This window comes from Manis pentadactyla, chromosome 9, assembly GCF_030020395.1.
Source record: "Manis pentadactyla isolate mManPen7 chromosome 9, mManPen7.hap1, whole genome shotgun sequence".
NCBI lineage: Eukaryota > Metazoa > Chordata > Mammalia > Pholidota > Manidae > Manis > Manis pentadactyla.
In genome coordinates, this window is record NC_080027.1 from 95,178,044 (window position 1) to 95,203,339 (window position 25,296).

General features: G+C 37.0%; 1 protein-coding gene across 3 annotated transcripts in view; it reads left to right on the forward strand.

Moving 5' to 3' along the window:
- Window positions 1-25,296, forward strand: part of SDCCAG8 (SHH signaling and ciliogenesis regulator SDCCAG8) — a 275,300-nt gene that overhangs the window by 161,665 nt on the left and 88,339 nt on the right. For all 3 annotated transcript variants that reach the window (XM_057507849.1, XM_057507847.1, XM_057507848.1), the window contains exon 13: window positions 7,055-7,197. In XM_057507849.1, the coding sequence (XP_057363832.1) occupies window positions 7,055-7,197 (143 nt within the window). The remainder of the gene's footprint in view (window positions 1-7,054; window positions 7,198-25,296) is intronic.

Genomic DNA, 25,296 nt, shown 5'->3' on the forward strand with positions numbered 1-25,296 from the left:
CAAAATGCTAAGACAATGCCTGGCATATGGTATACACTCAGAAATGATAGATGGTATGCATCAATGTTAGTTTAGACTTGCAGTAAAAACATACTAAATCAATGTTGTGTGCCTTCAATAATGATAACCATGAACAAAACTTCTAGAATGGTTATCATCAGCCTTCCACATCTACTATAGTAAAGAGGACAACCATTTTTGTCTGTTTCTAAAATGACATTTTTGCTTCTTATACTATCCTTTTATTCACATAGGCTGGTTTTCCAAGAGTCTGGTTTGGAGAGTGAGTATTAGAAATAAATTTTGCTATATTCTAGAGCAACACTGTCCAATAGAGTTTTCAGTGGTGATGAAGATATTTTACCCCAGCACTGTTCAGTATGGCAGCCATGATCTGCAAGTGGCTATTGATCACTTATGTGATTAGTGCAACTGAGAAACCAAATTTTTTATTTTAATTAACTTAAATTTAAATAGCCACAGGTAGCTAGTGTAATTACAAATAAAACCTTATTAATAATTTGGTAAAATTGTTCTTAATGTTGGTGGGGGGAGGTTGAGTTTATTTTCCTCAGTTTTTGTCCCTGCCTCAACAAAGAATTGAAGGGCAGAGACACAGTAGTGAAGCAGAATTAAGGTTTTATTGAATACAGTCCAAGGGAGGAGCAGGCCAGAGTCCAAGGAGACCAAGGCAGGTTTAATTGAATAATGGAGGAAAGGGAAGCTCATTCAACTGCTGCTTAGCGTAAGGCAAGTCTCCTGCCAACTCCTAAAGCTAGTGTCACCTTTTTAAGTCACATAATGTTTAGTAGCAGGGATAAATTACTACCACTGGATTAAAATAATTCCTGTATGCTATGTTTTCTTTCCAGATAAAGTTTTCCTTTAATATTAAAATAATATATACTTTTCAAAAGGATTTTTATTCATTTATTCAGATATTCTTCCTAGGAAATCAGGAGAAATATATTAATAGAACTTGTCTTACTGAAACTCTTTATTTGATTCTACTTAATTTATGTTAAAATATACATTATTAATTACCAGAAATGCATCCAAACTGCAGGATTGTGAAACCAATATTATGGGTTGAAACCAAAAGTTTTTTAAAATAAGTAGAATAGAATAAGAAGGAATAAGACATATCTGAGGGCTTCACAGGTAGTAAGGATCAATATTATTTTATGAAATGATAGTTACATTAATACACATGTGTGTGAGTGTGTATTTTCTGAATTGTGATGTAAAATGCATTTATTACTATAGGTCTTGCTTAAAAAGAATAAGATTGAAAGCCTTTGTCTAATTTACAGTGTGGTGTAGAGTCAGTAATGTCAGAAGATCTGGTTCACATCTTAGATTTACTTCTTTGGGCAATCATTCCATGTCTTTGACCCTCAGCTTCTTTTTTGTATAAACAGGGATACCTGCCCTACGTGCTTCATGTAGCTGTTCCAAAAATCAAATAAAATTCTAAGGTGATGTAGAGTCATAGCACTCCTTATTCCTTTTAAGTGGTTTATCATTCATTTTATATTAGAAAAACTCACAATCACAATAATTTATGCTCATGTTTAGGAATCTGCAAGTCAACCAAGATTGTCTGATCTAGGCTGCATTTGACTGTGGCTCTGATTCCAGCTGTAGGGTGTCTGAGCTGTGGTTTGAGTTTGGTTCTGTATCACATGTATTTATTCTGTGGTACAGGCAAAAGGAGCAGCAGCTATCCAGGGCATGCTTTTCTTATGGAGAATCACCAGAATACAAAACTGAAGCCAAATCACACAAATATGTTAATGACTCCTGCTTATATTATAGCCATGAAAATTCCATTGGCAAAGTTAAATCATATGGCTGAAGCCAAAGTCACTGGGGAAATGTAGTGTATTCCATTCCCAGTGTATAATTGCTAAACAATAATCTAAACTATCACATTATCCAATAACCATTTTTGTTAGCTACTTCATTCTTGAATATGAAAAGGCAGCCAAGTATTGCCATGTATTTGAGGAAAGCTTCTAACATGAGGAAATGTCTAAAAACAGATAAACAGGAAAAGAGAAATTGAGGCAATATATAATAAGCCGGGGGAAATATTTATAATACTATAATATTCTAATAGATAAGGTACCATATCCATAAGATAAAAATAGCATGCTATGTAAAACAGTTAAAACAAGAAATAGCTTCTGGAAATGAAAAATGTGATAGAAATCTTTTCTTAAATTCACTAGAAATTTTGGAAAATGAAGTCAAGGGAATTTTCCATTAGTTAGAATCAGAAGATTAAGAGATAGAAAATGTAAGAAAATTAGATGATCAATCCAACAGAGCCAAAAACCATTGTCCAGGAGTTCCAGGAAAAGCAAATATTAAAATGTATGGCATCAAAATATACTAAATACAAGAAAACCTCCCCAAGCTAAAGAATGCAAGCCTCCAGAGTGAAAAGGGCCCACTGAAAACCCAGCACAAAGGAAAAAAAGGCTCATTCCAAAGTCCAACACTGTAAAATTTATTTCAGAAACAAAAGGGCAAAGCATAGACTAAGTATTAGGAATCAGAATGGTATAGGGCTTTTTGATTATAAGAATCTTGAAGACAGCGGAGTAGCCCCCTCAACATAGATTTTTATACCTAGCCAAACTGTTGAATGTATGCATAGAATAACAGCATTTTCAGGCATACAAACACTTTTTTAAAATGTACTATTCATGTGCCCTTTCTTTTGAAAGCTACCTAGAGAATGTGCTTCAATGAAAAAAAAATGTTTTTAACAAAATTATGCATGTCTATATTGAAGGGATGTGAAAAATGAAAATGTGGTGTTGGTGTGTGTTGGAAGTTCAAAGAGAGCTGAAGTTATCTTCTCTGAATGCTACCTAGAAAGGAAAAATCAAGAAGATACCAAATAAGCATGCTATTTTGAGATACAGAATTAGATATCAAGACTCAGCTAAAAAAGTTAAAGATGGTTGCCTCTCTCATTGGGAATGGGGACTGCTATTTCAGGACTCTGCTGACCTCTTTAACCCATGTGCATTATAAAATTTACAAAAAATAAGTAAACATTGAAAGCAAATTTAAAAATTTAAAAAGGGGAGTAAACTGAAAACCAGGATGACTTAAAACCCAGAAAACAGAAAAATGGGAACTCCAATAGGAGCATGGGGAGGGCTTGACCCAAGAAAGGTATCAACCAGGCCAGACCTAAGGCACCAAGAAGGATATATCTAGGAAAAATATTTAAAAGGAACTGATCATTTGTCTGTTGTGTTTCATTATTTGAAAAAGTATTATTGGTGGTTATTTGACAGATCTGTTTGAACATTTGGGTAAAATGTCAGTTACTAGAAAAATAAACTATTAAAAACTAGGCGGTTAATTCCAGAAATAATAAAATGCTGTACACAAAAATTAAAATAATGCTTGTCTCAGTAGTGAACAATATTTCCATAATCATCATAATGTAAAAGACTTACTGACTAATGATTTAACCAAAATTGTTATATGGAGAGTGATATAAGAGACCTAAATTGTTACTTTTTTATAACATAAGAAGTCAAAGATAATGCCTAATATTGCAAAATCAAGCAATAGCATTATAAGTTATGTCATATAAAAATATGAAGATAAGTATCAGAAGAGTGGATAGCGTGTACCACTGAGACTTAAGCTTGGAGATGGATGAGGTGTAGAATGGGCCCTGCCCTTCTTCATTATGAGCAGTTAAGTACTATTTAACTCAAGTACATTACTTTGATAAGAAAATTTAATTAATAATAGAAATAAAGTTACATATGTCCACGATTAAGACAAAAAAAATTTCTGTTGTGTAGAAGATTATAAATGAACAGTAACAAGTCTCCCTTTCTCTATATTCCACCTTGGTACTCTTCTCCTGAGGTAGCCACTTTTAAAAGTTCCACCTTTAGTTGTTCTGGTGGTTACATTCATGACTTGAAGCGTATCTTTTTTATAAAGTGTAAAACTATCTGGACTTGTCTTTGTCCAGTTAGCCAAAAGATGGCTACATCAACTGCATTGTAGACATTGCAGGTTAATAATGTACTTGGAGAGTAATGTACAATTGGCCTATGATTCTTGGTCTTTCATCCTGAACCACTATATACAGCCAGCAAAGCAGCCCTGACCTAGTTGGGTGAGACATGGGGTTATCATGCCAGTGGGAGCATGGCATTTCTGGCACAAGATACCTCTTCTAACTGTTGGAGTTGGTGCTGTGGCAGATTTTCCTGACTCAGGGAGTCAATGTTGAGGCCTGGTCCAGCTGGTTTGATTATTTGTTGGTTTTGATTTATCTGCACCAGTAAGCTCTTTTCTTTTCTGGCGAAATAATCAGAAGTGGGAAGTAATTTTTCATCTTCCTAACAAAAACACTTTTTGCATGTTTAAATTATGTAAGGTTTTGTTCTGTTTTCACCAAAACAGTGCTTTGTGGGGGAATTTCATTGGATTAAATCAAGAACTCTTTAGTTCTCAGGGACAGCCATATATCCTTTGGCCATTTTTCCTACTTGTCACTTGGTGTTCTTAAAAGACAAGTAGAGAAAAAAATCAGTAGTAATAATGTTACTAGGTGTCTTACTCAGCGCAATGTGGAAGACATTGCTAAGTACTCATCTCATTCAACCTTCACAATCACGTTAGGGGCTGACTACAGTTATCACTCCCACAATGCAGACATTGCATAACAGTTGAGTGACTTGTCCAAGGTCACAGAGCCAGAAAGTACCAGAACTGTGCCTGAAATGGATTTTTGTTGACTCTTGGACCCATGTTCTTTATCTCTATGCTTGACTAGCTTTCAGTGCAGCCTCTGACTTTATTACATGAGAGTAAGAAAGCAACTGATATATATTTAAAGCCTAACTACCAATGTAAGGTTACATACATTGTTATTGTTGTACAATGCTTATAAAAAGTGTTGAAAATATATAAAAGAAAATATTTTCTTTTTAAGAAAGTTTGAATTTTGTTACATTTTCTACATCTGTCATTCTTTTGTATGCTCTCAATTCAAAGTTCTGTAGTTCATCTTTGATGTCTCCCTTAAGCTCTCCTTTCATTTCCATCTATTTACTATGTTCTCTTTGTATTTCTATCTTGTGTCTCTACTCATGTTTGGAAAATTACAACTATCTCTTCATGCTCTTCCTTCCACCACTCTCTGACATCTTAAATTGGTCATACATGTTGATTCAGTTGTTTTAAGTTCAGCTTCTCTCATATTTCATTTATGAGAGATAACCCATTACAATGAGAAAAATACAACTTTATCAATCTAGAGTTCAGTACCTTTCATAATGTGGTCTAATCTATTATTGTATGAGTTTATGTACCCTTATCTTCCTTCCCTCTTTTCATGCCCATGTTACTATATCCTTCCTCTGGCCTATTGAGGCACAGACTTTATCTACTACTCATTTGTTGTTTTTATATGCTTCATATTTTGATAGTCTCTTTGTGTGTTTATATTCATTTACCCAATTTAATTATTAACTCCGGAGTGTAGAGATGGAAACTCTGAGTCCCCCATAATATTTACTATAGTTTTTTGCATATAGCATGTCTAAAAAAATTAATGAATGTATTTTTGAAATTTAAGGTCAACATACAATTTCAATTCTCTACTTCTTTGCTTTTGTTAATTTCATAAATGTGAGACAAAACTTAGTAGATTTTCTATTGTATTCTTCCATCTTTTTAGTTACATTTAATTAAGAGATTAGAAATATATTGGTATAACTTTAACAATTTAAAATACTTCGAAGAAATCAGTTTCATTGACTATTCTAACCTGAAAGATAATAGGAAATCTACTCATGATGAAAGTGATATACTCATTATTACATAAGGTTTTAAAAATAAAATAATATTTTAGAATTTGCAATAAGTTGTCTTACTATATTATTGGTAATGCACAGTTTGGATGGGGATAAACTGAATATTTGTAGCATAATAAATTTTAACAAATGAACTATTTCGTTTATCTTGCCTGATGTATTACATATAGTTGGAGATTGTTCAGAATATTGAGTAATGATGTGAGGAAATTTGAAATATACTTAAATACTAAGTTTAGATATGATTTTGCTTTCCAAAAGGAGACCATATTTTTGTGTATTAAAATTGCTTCTTTCTTTATGTTGAATTTGAAATGTTTCTATTTTTTTATTTTCCCTTTCCTCTTTTTCTTGTTTTAAGTCTGATATCTATCTATTTTCTTTTAAAAATTTTTTTATAGATGCCCTATGATAAATAAATATTACTACCTTAATATATAAATTTTACTATGTTCTATATAAGGTGTTTTTGCTTTGAAATAATTTGAGTAAATAAGAATAATTTCACCCTGAGACCAAATAATAAACCATCATAAATTTTCATATTTTAGATTCATATTTATTAATTAGAGTGCTTTTGTTGCCTTTTTAAAATGCAATTTTCAGGTAATAATATTTTAGCTCAGAAATCTCATTCACTCTAAATGATTAAAGGTTCTCATGCTATATTTTTTCTTAAATTATTTTTTCCAAATGTTTAGATAACAATGCCTTCTTTTATGTCACGTTTTTCTAAAGGATGTCTTAAATTATTTTACCCTTTAATTTGGTTTTCAAAACATCCAAATAAAACCATAAATATACCTTTTAGGATAAAGACTCACATATTTGATGTGAATCACTGCATATGTCTGATCAGATCTCACAGACAAAATGTTATATTTTCAAAGTAGTGACATTTTGAGTTAATTTTTATTTTTAAGAGATTGAGCCTTAAGAATGAAAGTACAAATTATCCATTTTGAGTACTCTCATTAACTCACTTCATTTTTAAAATCAGTCTTCATCTCACGATCCAAGAAAACCTCACTAATGTGCATTTTTGGCTGTGTTAACTCCCTTTGTCATAAAATGGATGCTAGCCTAAATTTTCTAATAATTTTTCATTTCATTTAAAGTCATGGCAAAAATAAAAACAAGATAATAAGTTAAGTGGATATGTTTTTTCCCTCTTCTCTCTATCTAAGGAAATAGAGAAATTGAAATTAGAACTGAGTGAAAGCAAGCAGCGTTTGGAACAGGAGCTGCAGAAGGCAGCCCGGGCCAGAGAGGAGAGCCTGACACTGACAGAGCTGCTGGGTGAATCTGAGCACCGACTACACCTCACCAGGTACTCCCTCGTCCCTTACTTGCCACAGCTCTGATTTCACCCCACTGGTGTTTGCCACCGGCTTTCAAACTGTTGTTAGAGTTAGTCTTACTCATTCAATTCACACACAGCTTTCAGGCATATTAAGAAAAGTGGAGATGTGGTAAGCAAAACACCCAGACATGTGAATGATAAGTGTGGCAGGGAATTACTGATATATTACAAAACCTTTCAACTACAGTGCTCAAATATTTAGGTGACTCTCTATCAATATAAGCCAAGTGACATATTTACCCTACCACCACCCTACCTCTCCTGTTAATTCTATGTCTGATAAAAATGTTGAACTGAAGGATCTGAGGAATATATTTAGGAAAAGAATCAGATGCTGTTAGTGGTGAAAGAGACAAAGTAGAAACATCCTAAGAAGCAAATTGAGTGGAACTGGTACTCAGTAAGGAACAGAGTCCCCAGGAGGGGTGAAACTTGGACATGAAGCCGACTGACACTGCTTGTGTTCAAACTATTATTATAACCATGCTTGGACCACCGTGCTTTCAAATTGTATTGTTTCTGTCATGAGATACTGGGATGTGTTCATCATTTAAGTAAAACTAGGCTCAGCCCTAAATTACAATAAGGCATTTTAGATAGCAAGATTGTGTAATTTGCTGTATTGAAAATATACACACACATATACATAATACACATAAATCAAGAAAAATTCAAATAGAGATTGTACATATTTCACATTACCATATAAGTGGTTTTTTCTCACTCTGTGTTTTAGTACAGTTCTTCATTTTTCAGATTAAGTCTTTGGGTTTGTTCAGTTCTTAGAGTTTTTCCAATTTTCATGGAGAACTTTGTATAAATATGCACATAAGTTTATGAGATTTGGTTCGGTTCAAAAATTAGAAAAACATGGTCTTCTAATCATAGTAATATGTTGAATTTAAACTATGAAAGGGGACTGATCCCTCTTACATTAAATATGACAATGTAATTCTGAGCACGGTATGACAACAGATGGAGAAAAGCACCACTTGAACAGCCTGCGTTTGGAGAAAAAAATATTGTAGAGGTTGGTGAACCTCCCAAAGTTTTGGGTTAGTGTTAAGATGCCTCTAGTTCTGTTAAAATCAAACTTTGTTAAAAACATTTTGTTATGATAATATTCCAAATGGTTTGCCAACTTTTTCCTTTCAAACAATGAAAGAAAAACAGAAGGAAGAAAAAGAAAAAGAGAAAGGAAGAAAGAAAATAGGTCATTTATACATGTGTGGTATCTGGAAAAATCTCAATAGATAAAACACTTTGATGAGAAACAACTGCTTAATACTGCAGAGTAACTGTTCTTTTAATGCCCACTTAAAGTACTGTCTTTGTAGAACTGAGGATGTAATGTGAAAGTAGCTCCTATGGTTTTTTAATCTTAGAAGTTCCAGAATTTAGCTTCATCATTGTTCATAGTTTTTCTTCTGTCAGATTTCCATTGAGAACCAGCCATTTGTGTGCTAAGCACCACTAAACCGCAGAAACAGGACAGCTTTCAAAGTCTCAGTGTGGCTGAGCTTCAGTAAATAAATATTAATGCTGCTTTGCCCCTTTGCCATTCTATCTCATCCAGAGAGTTAATTTCTGAAGTCAAAGTCCTGTAGAGAGTTTTCCTGTGCAGTATCAATTTGTACTGTCTGACAAGATCAATTTCTTGCAAGTAGAGCTTATTAAGATTCAGCAACTGCTGAAAATGGGCCAGTGGTAACTAATTCCTTTGTTCTTAAGAGGAACAGTTTTGTGTGGTTCCATAGCTTTTTCTATTGAGCTCTATTTACATCAAGTCTATAAAAATTTAAACCTAGTTTTATAGAAAATAAAACTTAATTACCTATTTTTTAAGTGCATTACTCTTTTGTAAGCATTTTATACTTAGTTTATGCTTGTGTTTTATAAAATCTACATTTAGAAATTTAAAGATGACAATTTAAAATGAAATAAAGGGACTATGCATCTCTCTTTTGCACTGGAAGTGTGACGTGGTTGTTGGGCTAAATATTTCTGATCTACTTTTTTGGGGTTTTTTAGAGTTTGCTTCCCCTGACCATTCTTTATTAATTCAGTATACTCAGGTGTGGCTGAGAAACGTTATGTTTTTTTTTGGTGTAGGCCAGCTGAAATAAATAAATCTCAAATAGGTAGCTCTCATGTAGTCTTAAACATTTTGAATGGCATATGCTAAACAAAGTTTGCAAATGAATATGAAAAACATGTTGTAAAATAATGATGAAATAAGAATCCAGATCTTCCAAGGCAAAGGCAATTTAAAGGCCAGAATATCAATCTGTAGACTAATCTGAAAGAAAAATAACCTATCACTTTTTGGGTTCCCCTTTATTGTCTAATTGGACTTAAAAGTAGAACATAGAAACTCAACATCTATTGAAGGACCCAGTTAGTAAGTATAGCATTCACTTAGTCAACTAATATTTATGGAGCACCTACTATCTTTTAAGTGTATTGCTTGGCCCTGAGCAGAGAGAAAAAATATAGGACTCAGTTCCTGTTGCACACCTCCTGCCAAGGAGCCAGATCTATATACGCAGTTATGACAGAGTGTGAGGTAATGGTGCAAAGATAAAAACAAAGATTACTGCAGGAGCACGTAGGAAGGAGAACTGGCTCTTTCTGCATTGAAGGTGAGGATGACTGTCAGGGAAAGTTTTCTGGAGGAGGAGATATTTGGTAGCTATTCTGATTAATGAGTTCATGAGTAGGAGTTCTCAAAGTGGAAAAAGGTGTGGTGGTACCCTAGGTAAAGAGAACAATATAAGAAAAGACATGAAGATGAGTGAGAATATAAACTCTACAATCAGGTTAGGTATTTGGCAGGAGATCCTGGAAAGGGAAGCAGGGACCAGAGGAAGGACCTTGTGGGCATTTTCTGGAGTGTTGGCCATTCTGGGAGTAATGAGTTACTACTGATGTGTTAAAAGCAGGCTGTTAACATGATCAACTTTTTGAACTGGGAACCTAAATCAGCAGTGGGGAGAACAAACTTGGAGAGTCGATGGCAGAGACAGGAAGACCAGTTAGGGCAGAGTCTGCAGTTGCAGCCTGTTGGCCAGATAGGGCCTGTTGTCTGTTTTTATATGATGCATGAGCTAAAAGTGGTTTTTATATTTTTAAATGGTTGGGGAAAAAAAAAGAAAAATAATATTTTGTGACACATAAAAATTACACATTACTAAAATTTTATCAGAGACAGCCACGATTACCCTTTATGTATTATATATGGGACTCTCATGGCAGAGTTGAATGTGGTCCTCAAAGCCTAAAATATTTACTGCGTGGCCCTTTACAGAAAAAGTTTACCAACATTTCAGCTAGGAGGCTGTTTAATCCAGGTAAGAAGTCCAGAGAGCTTGAACTATGAGGGGTTCAAATTTGTATTTAAGGAAGATAATTGAAAATAGATTGGTTGAGGGAGATGAGATGATTGGCAGGGACTCCCACTACAGTATAAGCTCACTAGTCCAGGGGGGTAATAACTCACTAGTCCTGGGCCATGGCTATGCCAATAAAACAGAAAGGAAATAGCATTTATATTTTTAAATGGTTGGGGGAAAAAAAAGAAAAATAATATTTTGTGACACATAAAAATTACACATTACTAAAATTTTATCAGAGACAGCCACGATTACCCTTTATGTATTATATATGGGACTCTCATGGCAGAGTTGAATGTGGTCCTCAAAGCCTAAAATATTTACTGCGTGGCCCTTTACAGAAAAAGTTTACCAACATTTCAGCTAGGAGGCTGTTTAATCCAGGTAAGAAGTCCAGAGAGCTTGAACTATGAGGGGTTCAAATTTGTATTTAAGGAAGATAATTGAAAATAGATTGGTTGAGGGAGATGAGATGATTGGCAGGGACTCCCACTACAGTATAAGCTCACTAGTCCAGGGGGGTAATAACTCACTAGTCCTGGGCCATGGCTATGCCAATAAAACAGAAAGGAAATAGCATCTTCAAGAGGCATTTAGGGTAGTGAGTAAGTGGCCAGAATTAAAGGTGACTCCTAGGTTTCTAGTCTATGTTAACTGGATGATCCATTAATCCAACTTGGGAACTTAAAAGAAGGGATAGAGAAAAATAATATGCTTTATTTTGGAACTCCAGTGGAGATGTCCAGGGCAGGTCTGATGTGAGGAGAAAGGTTCTGACTAGATCTGGGTGCCTTTACATGAAGGTTTAGTTGTGGCCAAGGAAGTGGGTGAAAGTGCATGGTGAGGACATGTTACTAAAATCCATGGAAGGTGAGCCACCAGCCTAAGATGCTGAGATGCACCTTCAGTGTGTAAGAAAGAGGAAAGGATAACTCAGTGGATGCCTTGGTGACATAACAATTTAAACCATACTCTTTTTCTTAGGGGAGGCCCTCAGGCATCCCAGGGCTGAGGAAACTAGGTTTTAGTATCTTCCCCAGACATTCACTTGTGACAAGTTACTTATGTTTTTAACCTGTTTACCTACCTGTGAAATGAGGTTAAACTAGATGATTTCTAAGCTTCCTTCTAGCTCTGATAGTCAGGGATTCTAGCAATGATTTAACACATCCCATTATTAAGTTCCTATTGCCAGATGTTAGGCATTTAAATTGCTTAGAATATTTGTTTCAGATGAATCCTTAGTTTGAACCTCAGAGTTCATTCATAGAAATGTCCCTCATACGATCATTTACCTGCATCATAATTTAGGCTCTAGTGACCTCTGTCAAGGTTTATGAAAACAGTCTCCTAGGATCCTTCCAATTTCTTTTGCCAACTGTTGCCAAGTGGCTCTGTCACCTGCCCTTGAAACCTTCCCTGATGCCATGCTATTATAGAAGGCCCGACTACTCAACATTTAAGGTTCCCCAACAGGGTCCCAACCTTCCCAGTTTATTTCATTGCTCCGATTTTGTCCTCTCACTCGTTAATGTCCAGCCAAATTTAAACAGATGCAGCCACCTTTTCACTTTTGGACTTTTCACCCCCTTTACTGTTCTCTACACTTAGAATACTCCTTGGACCTTCTCTAGCTCTGTTATATATAACCTTACCTTCTTTTCCAGGTTTCCTTGAAGTCCTAATTTTTTCCACAATAAGTCCTCCCTGATCACCCCTGCCAGAGGAGAGCATACCTCCCTCTGAATCCTCCTTCCCACTTACAGCTGAAGGCACTACATACTGGATGGATTCCTTAAAACAGGAGAAATGAAAATCTGAAAAAACAAATTAATACTCTGAGGATTTTTATCTACTTGCTTTTCTTCCCTTCTGGAATGTATTATTCTTCAAGCGATGTAGGAGAGGTCTTACAAATGTTATATTTCTCAGAGCACCTAGCTTAGCCCTTTGTAAAGAGTTGGAGCTCAATAAGTCATTATATAGAAATGGTTCTTGTATTGAAAGTTTATGACTGTTCTTTGAAAGCCCAGTATTGATAGGTCCATAGGTAGGTATGTAGATAGATATCTTCTCAGATATATCAGGGTAAAAAGTATGAGATGGAGATGAGACAGAAGTTTCTGATTAGGAACTTTGCTTGTCCATATGATACTCTATTATCATTTTATAATAGTTTAGCCTTTTTCCTTTTTAACTTTGTATGCAATATATATTTAAGCATAGCAGAATCAAATGATAATCTCAACAATTCAAGTAAGGTTGGTAAAGTGTACCAGATCTCTCACTTAAATATGCTCACTTAAAAACCTCAGACACACACACATACACACAATTTTAAACTGGAGCTCTCTGTAATTAAAAGGTGGCCTCTCTGACCATGTTTGAATCCAGTGCCCAACAGCCACACAGGAAAGGAACAGCAAGGTTTCTTTCTTCTAGTTGTATTTATTACTGGTATTCAAATGACTTCTCCCTTTTCTTTTTCAAGTATATTTCAAAATACCCATTCATTTCTTTGCTCATTCCACATGGAGCCTTTCCTGTTTCAAGACACTGAGCTGAGGATGCTGGGAGATAGAGATATCAAATGGCCTCTGGTGCTGCCCTTCAGGAGCTGACAGGTTAGTGGAGAAGAAGAAAACGTCATAAAGAGTTGGTAAGATAATGAGGGAGATGCCAGATAAAGTATTGGAGGGACAGATAACTTGTTGCTGATCTTGTAGCATTTGGATATAGGAAATGGGAACAATAGGTGCAACAATGGCATTTGGGAGGTATACATGAGAGTAAGTTTAATACACACAACTTGTCATTTAAATGTCTAATCAGTCTTGAAGATTCAGAAGGTATTCATCTTAGGATCTGCCTGGTACCATACTACATGTAGTAGCTCTTTAGAAAGTCATAGCCATAGGAGCCAATGGCAGAGGCCCGTCATTCACCAAAGCCCTGTTGTGTTCTGGGAACTGGGCTGAGTGCTTTTCATTTAGTCCTCCCAATAGCTCTGTAAGGCAGACTGCCATCCTCCCAGATTTACAGCTGAGGCAACTAAGGCACAGAGAAGTAAAATGATTTCATCGAAGGTCTCACAGTTGATATCTTATGGAAGGAGGTCGTGAACCCCAGTAGTTTGCCTATAAAGCCCGTACTGCTACCCATCAGGCTATAAATCTATGTAAATTACTAGGAAAATGGAGTAACGCAACTGTTCCCAAAAATTGGGAAACAACTGAGAAGTCAGTAACATAAGTTTATAATAGAAGTGAGTGTTAGCTTCTCTCTCACACACCATCACAAACACATGCCAGTGAATTTTTGTCATTGCTGGGGCTTTTCCTAAGAAAACCTGTGGCTCATCATTTGCCTTAGTCACTAATATATTATGGCACAACTGTCATTCTCCTTTACTTCCTATGTCACTCTGTGACCCAAGAGGAAAGAGAGGCTTTCATTAAAAAAATGGAAATTCCTTCACGTGTATTTAATACATCCAAACCGTTACAGGTTTCAAATCCCTATCACAAATGTACTGTTGACACATGTGTGGGCAGATCACTTTATGGTACGACATATTAAAATAACCATTCCTGCATGATTGTGTGATTGTTGATAACTACTTATCCAGGCAAACACTTCTCCATACCTGTTTGCATGTAGAAACGCACTCTTTGGAATCCTGCACCTTTCCCCGAGAGCTGACCTAGATGAAAGGTACCTAAGGCAAAGCCCTGCTCACTGCCCAGAGCACTTAGCTTGCATTGCCCTGTGTGCAAAACCAACAGGAGACTGACCTGCCCTTAAGCCTGCAGGGTCTGCCTCGTTTTAGCAGGACCACCTCTCACGTGTTCATGACCCGTTTACATGAATGATGTTCCCGATGACAATGTTATGTCGAGGGTTTCTCAGAGTAGGAATTTTAGTGAAGCCCATAGGTGGGTACTATGCTCTGACCTGCTTCTGTGATCCAAGTGGGAAGATCTCTCCTATCACCTAGAAAGACAGCAACTTGAGCTATGCTATTGGTATCTTTCTGGCAGTGAGAGAGATCTGCCAACCACAGGAGCACCCAATTACCCTGTCACATTGGTGGTGTACTTGGGGAGAGATGGTTAAGCCTTCCTTTCCAGAGCACTGTGGAGCATTTAGCTTCCACATACTTAACTATGTGGATGCTGTCTTGAATTTAGTTGTTTGACCACTTAGATTACTAGCGTAAGTCAGTACTCTGTGGTTGAAGTAACAGAAACCCCCAAAGGGGGTAGTGATCAGTTTGCTAACCAGATCAGGTAAAATCCAGGTGCAGCTGGCTGTGAGGCTTCTCGGAGTGGGGACTCACAGAAGCACCAGGGTGCTCTCATTGGGAGAAGTCCATCTCAGGACTTGACTTCTGCCTGAACACTGGGTCTTTCCTGCAGGTGCTTCTGTACCATGAAGTCACATCCTGCACTCTGACCTGAGGATGAAGGGGAGGCCCTTGCTTTCAGGCTGTGAACACGACTTCCTAGCTTCTCCACTTCCAATTCCAACACCTTAAGCTCCACAGCCACCCCTTGGACATCAGCTGAGTCACGGGTATGCCCGCACCCAGCAGCCTTGGCAGACACAGAATAGGCGGGGAGAGCTGCAAGGAGCCAGGGAGGGAGTCAGGGACCCTGGGTAAATAAAACAGCAGGTGTCCTCTCTATTGCCTTTTGAAAAATACAATCCCTGATTTTTCCTTGAACTGAGTGGTTTTAAGTGTAAAGAAGGGAAAGAAGAGTACATCTCTCTTCCTTTTGGTTTGAGTGACATCCTCCACTTGTCAGCATGTCTAGGTTCAAAGAGGCATGCTCTGTTCTTCAGAGTTGCTTCATGGTCTTCCTTACAGAACTCTCAAGATATAAAGAGAGATGTAAAGGATGCTTAGATGAGCATCTGGCACTGGCCACACACTGCACAGTTCCCTACAGCCGTGCTAACATGAAATGTGGGCAGTGGTGGGGTGCATGTTACTAGCTTTCAATGAGAAAAAGTATAAAAATTGAGAGTGTTTGGACACATATATCAATTTTAAATTGCCACGATATCCATGTGCATGATCAGTGGGCTTTTTTTTTTTGTAGCTCTTAAATATTTCATTTTTTTCTAGTAATTCATTTTTAGTCCATGTTACAAAGCTAATGCTTTGCTAAGGGTCAGAAATTTTTTTAAAATTGTCTTTTACACAAGAAGTTTGAACACCTTGCCTTCTCAGTCCTGACAGCAAGCCCAAGGAAGCTGACTTCTTAGAAAACTGAAGCATGAAGTCACACAGCTGGGAGGAGGAAGGCACGGGAGAGGGGGCAGGGTTTGAACTAAGTCCGTCAGCCTCCAGACCTGTGCTCTGGAAGTTACATTTCGCAAATAAGTGCCAACACAGATTTCAAAGCTGAACAGAAATGCCTTCTGGATTGTACAATCCCCGTTCCTAGGCCAGGGAGCAGGTCTCCCTCATCTCTGTGTGTCCTGTATAGTTTGGCATCAGGGTAAGTTGGGCAGGTTCTCTCTGAACATTGAAGAAATTTGCCTCTGTTCTTTATTGTTAAGGAAGATTCAGAAGGAACTGCACTCATCTTCAGGTGACACTTAGTCTAGGTCAAAAGACAAATGTCCAATCTCTCTTCATTTGAAGTGGATAGTATAACACTGACATGTTTTTTTGCTATTCCATGGTGAACTTTATCTTTTTCTCCTCCTGAGTTTTATTGAAGAATTTTTAGCCTAAAGTTCCCATTTAAAAGTTAAGCTCATTTTTTCTTGTATTCCTTTCATGAATAAATTAAGCAGAGAACGTGTCAAAAATAATTTTAAATGGATATATGTGCAACCAACATCTTCAAGTCTTGAAATAGATGGCCTTGGTACTGTTTTAAATTGCGTCTTCTTTTCCTTCCCCCACCCAGTATCAGACAGAACAAACTGTCAGAGAGCCAGAAAGGAAAAGACGCTCCATTTTGCTTGGTGGACCCCACATTGCTTGAGCTGCTCTGCTCCACCTGTTTGGTGGGCCAGGACCCTGGTCTCGGCATGCCTTGGGGTGGGAGAGGGTAGAGCCAGAGCTGCCAGGGAATGTGCCTCTGCGAGTTGTGCCTAATGTTCCCTGGCTCACTCCTTGCAGTTCTGTGAAGCCCAATGTGTGTGCAATGGAAATCTATGCTGGGATAGCTCTTCTCTGCCACACAGGCCCATAGCCTGGAGCATGGTGGTGGTGACTGCCAATTCATTTCTGTGGAAACCCAGAGGAAACCCAGACAGTATTGCCCACACCACTTGCCTGACTCAACAACAATGAATGTCAAGTTCAATGAAAATAGGAGGAGAAAAAATAAAAACATAAAATTGTCATTCTAGTATCCCTAAGTAGGAATACTTTTCTAAAAGAAAGCTCTGCTCTCCAGTATTAACTTAGGGTAAAAGAAGCAGGAAAAAAATCCCCAACTTAATGATGTTTAAACTCTCCATAAGCACCTCTTCCTCATTAGATGTGTTAGACCAATTATTAGGCATTACTCACTTGTTTAATGTTTCCCTGATACCACAAGTAGGTTTTACAGTGTTTCATTGATTGATAAGTCCTGGAATCAAAGCTTCTTTCAAGGACTCCAAGAAAAAAAGAGGCTTGGAGAATAGCCTGTCTCTCAGTGCCTATCCAGGCCATGTCTCCTGGGGACCCAGGGCCCACACTGCGCAGGAACACATCTGTGTTAGGCTCTGCCTTGGTTATAGCGGCTGAGCAGAGGACATGCTTACCCAAATGCAGGAACTCAGAATGGACACCAGATGGGCTGGAAAACATTTGGAAGGAGCCTGTAAAGCTGATGTCCAGCTGAGGGGAAGCCTGCGCTGCCTTGGCTCCGTGGGACCTCCCCGAGCAGGCCTGGCTCACCTGTGGGAAGGCTGAGCATCTCCTGCTCTGACCAAGTCGGGGAGGGTTGGGAGAAACAGGCTGAGTGTGAGGAGGCTTGCTGGAGGGCACCAGTGTCCAACTAATAGATCCCTCTGACACCTAGGTTGTGTCTACCTCCATGAAGCCTATTTCTGACCAGGAGATTCACCAAAAGAATGCCCCCAGTGCTGAGGGAGTTATTATTATAAATGTGACTATACCGGGAAAAGAAGTATGTAAATTAAAGTCACAAGTCACTGTTGGAATATATGTAAAGGGTGGAGGTAGCAGTGTTCAAGGTGGGGCATCAGAAGTGGGTTTTAGCAGCATTCGACATCTGCTTTCTTTCCAGGAGCTGACCTTAAGTGTGGTTCACTGAGGTGGGCATAGCCTGATTTTGACATTAGTCCTAGTTCCATTTCTGATGATCGTCTGTCACCTTGGGAAAATCTCTGACTGCACTTTATTTCCTACAGATCTTAACTGTAATTTATGAGGAGGTATATGAGTAAAAAAATCCTTGAGACTCACTCAGGTTTCTGTAAATCTGAGGTGGCGCTCATCTATTTAGGGACTCTAATGCTATTAACATGAATTCATGTAAAGTAAATAACAAGCAATCATAATGCATTGTTCAATCTAGAACACTTTAGAGCAATGGAGGAATGATCAAATTATGGAAGTCCTTTTTGGCAAGGTGGTGGTGTTGACACAGAATATACGTTAAATATATGATTTGTCAAATTCTTAAATGACCCTCTTTGTCTTTAGAGGAAAAGCCACTTTACCATTCCTGATACTGTTTGCCCAACAAGATCTAAGGGAAGCAGCTCTGCACCAGAGGGCTCTTTAAGCTCTGCTTTGTTCCACTGATGACAGTTCTCTGTTCTGAACCTATTTCTGAAATAAGGCATTTATTCAGAATCATTTGCTTTTGAATTGGTCAACAATGTTTGGATTGAGGAAAGATGATAGTGATATTAGGGAATAACAAATAACATTCATCTGCAGTGAAAAAGAGCCTATGTCAGACCTGAGAGGAACCCAAATTCAGATCCTATGCTCAGACTGATTTGCACAAAGAATTGTCTGTTAAAAGTAGAAGAAAGAATGACAGCCTGAGACAACTCATGTAACTAATAAACTTTTTAGATGCTGTTTCATATGTTTGCTTTTCATTAAATTCAGGAATGGTTTCGACTGTGTTGTGATTCAGTCAACATTTATTCCTATCTGTTTTTCATATACAAAGGCTTAGGGATGCCAGAAAATAAACTGTTAACGGAGAATTAACTTCTTTGGCATGCTTTCATACTTATCTTCCAAATTAAAGAAAATGAAATGGGCAGAAACAGAGTGTAGATTACCTCCTTTTTGTCAAAAATGGTGGGAATTTGAAAATTAATAATAAAAAAGGGAACAGATGCAGTAACATGCCAGAGGGAGATTAATGTGGAGAGTAAAATCTGTGAGCAACAAAACTGAAGCAAACTGAATCAGTGGGAGGTGGTTGTACAATCAAAATCAGGATAAAAGAGAAATTACAAACAACCCTGCACTTGTCAAAGTAGTGGTAATGAAATCCTGACTTTGCCAGCAGTGAGAACCTGTGTTAGCACTTTGGGGTAAGGATGGTAGCCGGGTGCCAGGTAGGAGGGCAGTGTGAGGTTGCTGGGCAGCAGCCATCTTGTGTAGAACAGATGGCACCGAAAGCTGGCAGGGGAGGGGCTCCTTAGCAGAACTAATCAGACAGTAACAGATAGGGCAGCTGGGAAGACTGACCACAGAGAGGGAGTCTGCGGGGTAGCTGAGTGCCATGATGTTTGCAGTGGTGTGCCCATTGGTCTGAGATAAGACCTTGCAATGTCTTTCCCATCTACAAGAACTGAAACTTTTGTTCAAAAAGAAAATTGAGTTGAATTATATCACAGTTGGGGGGCAGGGTGGGAATCAGGGTAGAGATCAAGAAAGGAAGAGTTGTCCATCTCGGCATTTGTGGTGTGAGTGTTCAGTCGCATCTTCCATGGGACTCTGATTTTTGCTGTTTTTGTGGCTCTGCCATCCTAATGTGTATAGTGTGGTACATGGAGTGATCACTGTATCTATTTTATACATCAAAGAGTGTACAGTATCAAGGCTATTGTTTGAATCAGAAAAGACTTTCCGATAGGATTTCTACCACATGTGTTTTTCACAAATGAAAACCAAAAACAGCCCATACACTATGTGCATTAATGCTTAGTAATTTCTCATAACCTAATTTAAGCCACATTTGATTCAGAGCCACTTGTCCTTCTTTTTTCCACTGTGTAACTGTGGATTGAACATCAAAATGTTTAAGCATAATTCAGCCCCAAACCTTAAAACAAAAATCAAATTGTCATTCTGAAAGAAATATAAGGGAAAACTGATCTATTACATTTAATACCTTACTAAGGAGACATATTTTTTAAAATAGAAAGTTGGGACATTCATGCTAAAATTACTACTTTAACAAAGAAATCCAGATCTCCTACATCTGTTTTTGAACTAGTATATTTCTCTTTTTGCAGAAGGTTTGTAGCTTGGCTCAATTTATTCATTTTGAAAGGGGGTGGGAGAAGCATTACCAGGATTTGAAATAGGTGGTATAACATAGCCATATGCTATTTATGCAGCAGTTTCTGCAATAAATCTAATTTGGTGCTGTCAAAAAATTAGACTTATTTGATATAGCAGCACATTAGTAAATGATTGTGGCAGATTTAAAGTTGTCATTTAGTCTCTTACTCTTAACAGAATCCCGCAAATCTTTCTTTCCCCCTTGATCAACTCTATGAAAATGTCCCAGTTCTTTGTCCTGCAGTCCTGCAAATATTTCCACATCTGAAAGAAGGTCTTGCCTTAAGGTAATTGAGGAAGGGGGTGGAAGAATGAATATCCTGTTGTTAAAAGACTTCATGAATATACAGGCAGGAAAATGAACAAGCCAGAGAACAGTAGTATTTTCACCATTTTCAGTTCTTAGGAAAGCAAAACTGTTTGTCTCATTCCAAACATAGAAAAATTAAGGTCAGTTCTTTATTAAGGAATTTAAGTGTTTTACCTTCCATCCTATGCCCACAGGCTGTTTTAGGAAAACTGATACTAAAGAATGTGAACGAAGTCAGCTCTAGCCGCACACTTAAAAACGGCTTTGCTGTTCAATGGTGCAACCTGGCAACATTGCTTCACTGCCTCTGGATTTTTTCCTGTAAAATTTGTTTCAGATGTTGATATCAAGCTATCTAAAACTTTTTCCCTAGTTTTTCTATTTAAAAGATAAAATAAGCATTTACACCTTTGGCAGATGAATATTAACAGTGTTCTCTGAATTCTTTAAATTAGTCCATTTGTAAAAGTAATCAGATATTACTTCCCTTTTCTTTTTCTTACGTATTTATGGAGGGGGAGAGTGTGTGTGTGTGTGTGTGTGTGTGTGTGCACATTCATGCATCTGTGTGAGTATAAGTGATGTGAAATTGAATGTTTTTTCATTTGTTGATGTTCGTATACAAATTTTCCCAAACAAGCCTACTAGTGTGTTTTTGAAACACAATTTGCTGAGAATGAAGAGCTCCTTCACGGTGATTTAAGCAGCTTCTATTAATCTGGCATTTGCTAATACTTGTTTCTTTGATATAACAAATCAGACTGGGGAAGTGATGGAATTACCGTGCCATTTCCATGTGATTCAGACTAGGGATCTGGGTAACCAAACTACAATCAAGCACAGGTTGCACTAAAGGGAAAAGAATTTCTAGAAAAGTATGAACAAACTTGCAGGGCAAATGAGATACAAGTTCTGACATTTCCTCTACATGAAAAGAAATTATTTAAAAATTATGTTTTAGGAAGATGAAAGAGAAAACCCTCTTAGAATATGCCTATTTTGTGTTCCAAATCCATATACTAAATTATATTACATACATTACATAAGAATGATTTATAGGATTTGGGGGTATTTTGGAGATTAGTGAGAAAATTGAAATTAGAGCTAAAAAATGTCTTTGCACTTGGATTTTTAGCTTTTTCATTTTTTGTTTTTGCTTTTGTATTAGCATCAAAATTATTTAATACATCTGAAAAACTGTTCTGACAAAGACTTCGTTATAAATTATAAATATTTAATCAACTAAAACCTTAAGATTTAAATTTTACATTACACAAGGTTAGACTGCTTTTATTAAGAAAACCTGCTTTCAGTTTTATGTCATTGAAAAAATCTTTAATTTTAATTTTTTCTTAAAAAAAATTAGAAACATAGACAGACTAGATTAATTTTCAAACCTTGGGGTAATTCTTCCAAATGTAAAAGCAGCATTATAAATGAAAAGTGCCACTTAGCTTCACATTTATAACAGTGCCTTGGTTAGAATTTTTGTCATGTATTTTCTCCTAAAAAGTGACCTCCCTTTTCCTTATGAGAAATTTCAATTGAGTTATTGTTTTGCCTTTCCTAAAGAATATGCTTGTCCCAAACACTGGTAAATAACTCAATATACAGTGATTTCATGTCCAATTTATGAAGGGAGGTAAGTACTCGGTAACTGTAGATGGCACAGTAAATTCAGAGGAGAGTATAATTTTCACCTAATTTCTCTGAGTTTATTTTTTCACAGAACTGCCCTATTGAAACAACTTATATTTCTTTAGATAGATAATGCATTTGCTTGGCAACATAGCCGTGAGTACTCCTGAAGCAGAATCATTTATTTTCTAAATGATGGAATTTAAAATACACTCAAATTGCTGTGTATATTATGGGTTAAGTTTTTCAAAGCAGCACTGGAGCTATGTGTTAATCTATAGCTTATAATTGAAATGGTACATACTTGTACATTTTAGGCATTTCAGTGTAAAATTTCTTAATTGGAATACTCTTTCCCTTGGCTAATTCATTAGTGAAAATATTTATTCCTCAAGTTAATGCTGTCTAGTATGAAGCAATTTTTACATAGTGTAAACTTGTTTATGATATTTTGGTTTCACTTTAAAACTTTTATTTTGCTCCTTATACATATAGTGCCTACTTGATATAATAAGAAGTGCAGACACACATGAAGGAAATATATATCAGCTGTCTGGTTTTACAAATGATCATTAAAACACCATGTCTTACTACTTTGACTCCAAATTATTGTCTTCCCAAACCCAGAAGTAATTTTCACAAGTACATTGCACAACAGAACTCCATCTTCTGCTAGTTAGCTGCAGAGGATTTAAATCCATGCCGACAGTTCATTTGACAATGACCTTGAGGGGCTTTGCTTCTTGAGGAAGAAAGCAGAAGCTTGCGGTAAACAAAGTTCACTTCTGACAGATGGATTGAATGACAGAAAGGTTGCGAGTGCCAGAATAGCCCTGGCAGAGGAGGAAATGTTCAGTGGAATCCAACAGGAGAGGAGGTGTGAACAGGTGCAGGGTTGCTGACGGAAGGGGAACCAGATGGAAGGAGCCAGAGCCAGTTTATTTAAAGGAAAAGGCAGAAAACATTGAAAGGCTGTGCGATCAGTGGCTAAAAGTGTGCATAGAGGAAGGTAAAAATTCACAAAGCAAAACTGCACAGTGGGGTAGCTGACGCTGAGCATAATGGTAGTAATTTGTGAGTTTAGTTTGGAAGTTGCAATTGAAATACATTCATCTTGGCTCTTGACATGATCAAGTATAGATATTTGAAAGTTGTTTATTTTTTTTAAGTTTCTAAGCTTTTTTTATCCATCCATTAATTTATTTTTTTTCCAGCCAGAAGCTCCGTTGTGATAATGCTAAAATTGTATCGTCAGCTAGGAAAAGAGAAATTTTAAAGAGAAGGTTAACATTCCATTCAAATTTATCTTGTGATGCCTCAGTTTTGTTCACATATGGGAAGCAAATGCATGCACTGTTGGGTGACATCTGTAATATCTAAGAAATTTGCAATGTTAGAATGGATGCCGTTGGTTGCTTTTGTTGTTTTGAGTCTCTGTTCATTTTATGAAGTCCAGTTTGATTGTTTTGGTTGAGGTTACGCTCTGTAAAATACACATTTGCCTGCCACAATCTGCAGGTTAATTGCTGCGGCTGAGGTTGCCCTGATTTTCACTGACTTTCACTGACCTGCCTTCTGGCAGACACCGGCAAACTTAAGTATCATTTACAATAGGAACAAAATACAGTGGGGCAAAGAAGGAGGACTTTCATACTTTCTTACACCTATTAATACTAAACTTTCTGCAAACCAAAGATGGCCTTGCTAGTCATCTGTCTGGTCACATTGAGCACACCATTTACGTGGGCCCTTGTCTACTGTTGTCCTTGAAAAGCTTACTTCTTTACGTTACTGATAAAGAGATGCCACTAGAGGAGGAGCTGATACGAAGCAGTCACTAGGAAAAATGATGAAAATGCACAGTTATTTTGAGATTTCAAAGATCTAGTAATTTATCCACAAGAGTTTCTGCACATCTGTCACAAAAATTAAATGCTCAGAGTCAATTCAGTGAGCACCGTGTTCACATTCCCCATTTCGGAGCAGCCTGGATCAAGTAGATTGTACTTGATTAGGGCAGGGCATTTTGGGAAATTTTCATTTTAGAGATAATGTCTGTGACACGTGACTTGCTTTTATCAGTGAAAAGAAAGAACTGAAACGTGATGAGCAATTATAGAAGAAGTTTATTTACACCCATGTTGTTTATGGAGATCAACATTTTTGGTCATTCTAAGACTGGATGAGGCTATGTACAACTATATATTTGAAGGAAAAATATTAAGTGGTTTCTTCTAATAAAAGAAATTGGTAACCTGTATTTTAAAATCAGATCCCAGTGTGCCTCTTTTCCCCCACTCGTTAAGAAGTTTTCATGCATTAGATATTCCTATTAATCTAAAATTTTATACAAAATTGATTAGAGCATACTTGCTTTAATTGTAATGTACTGATTTAGCCATCTTTTCCATCATAGTTTCTGAAAAACTTCATATAATAATGCTACTTACTAGCATGGTGCTACTGTGTACAATAATACCATAAAACTCACCTGAATTATGGGATTCAAGCTGAAATTAGTAAAAAGAAACAGCAACGATTGGTGACATCATTTGATACACATAACCACAAATTAAACTGGAAGCTCTTCTAGATGGAACTAATTGCTTTCCAGAAATATGTTTTTAGTTGTACCTAACATAGTGGCTTAGATCATAGGGGTCTGGAACTTTTTTTTGAATGGATGGGTAACGGGTTGATTGCTCTTAAACAGGCATTCATTCAACATTTATTGAGTGGGTGTTCTATCCCAGCTGCCACAGGCACTAAATTTTTTAAATGAAGAGGGCATGATCCTTCTTTACAGGTATTCTACAACCTAGTGGTCAAGTTTTACATAGCTACAACATGTGCAAGTGTGGATATGTGCGTGCTTGTGTGTGTGTGTAAACTCTAGAAAACAATATCTAGATTTGTAAATTTTCTTTAACTCAAGATCATCTTAATGAATGAATTCATGAAACTACCCATCTAGTCCAACATTCATTACAATATGTGGGAACTAAGATTAAGAGAAGCTAGGTAACTTGCCCAAGGTCAGAAGTCATTTAGTGGAAGCTAGAGGTAGAATCTCCATTTTGCTCTCAGCCTGGTGCTCTTCTCTGTGATATGCATTAAACTCCTTTGTAGTCAGTGATAATATGACTTGTTGGAGTAAGTCCATTAAAATCTCTCTTTAGAAGCCTTGCACAAACTGTTGCTGAAAGGGAAAATAATTT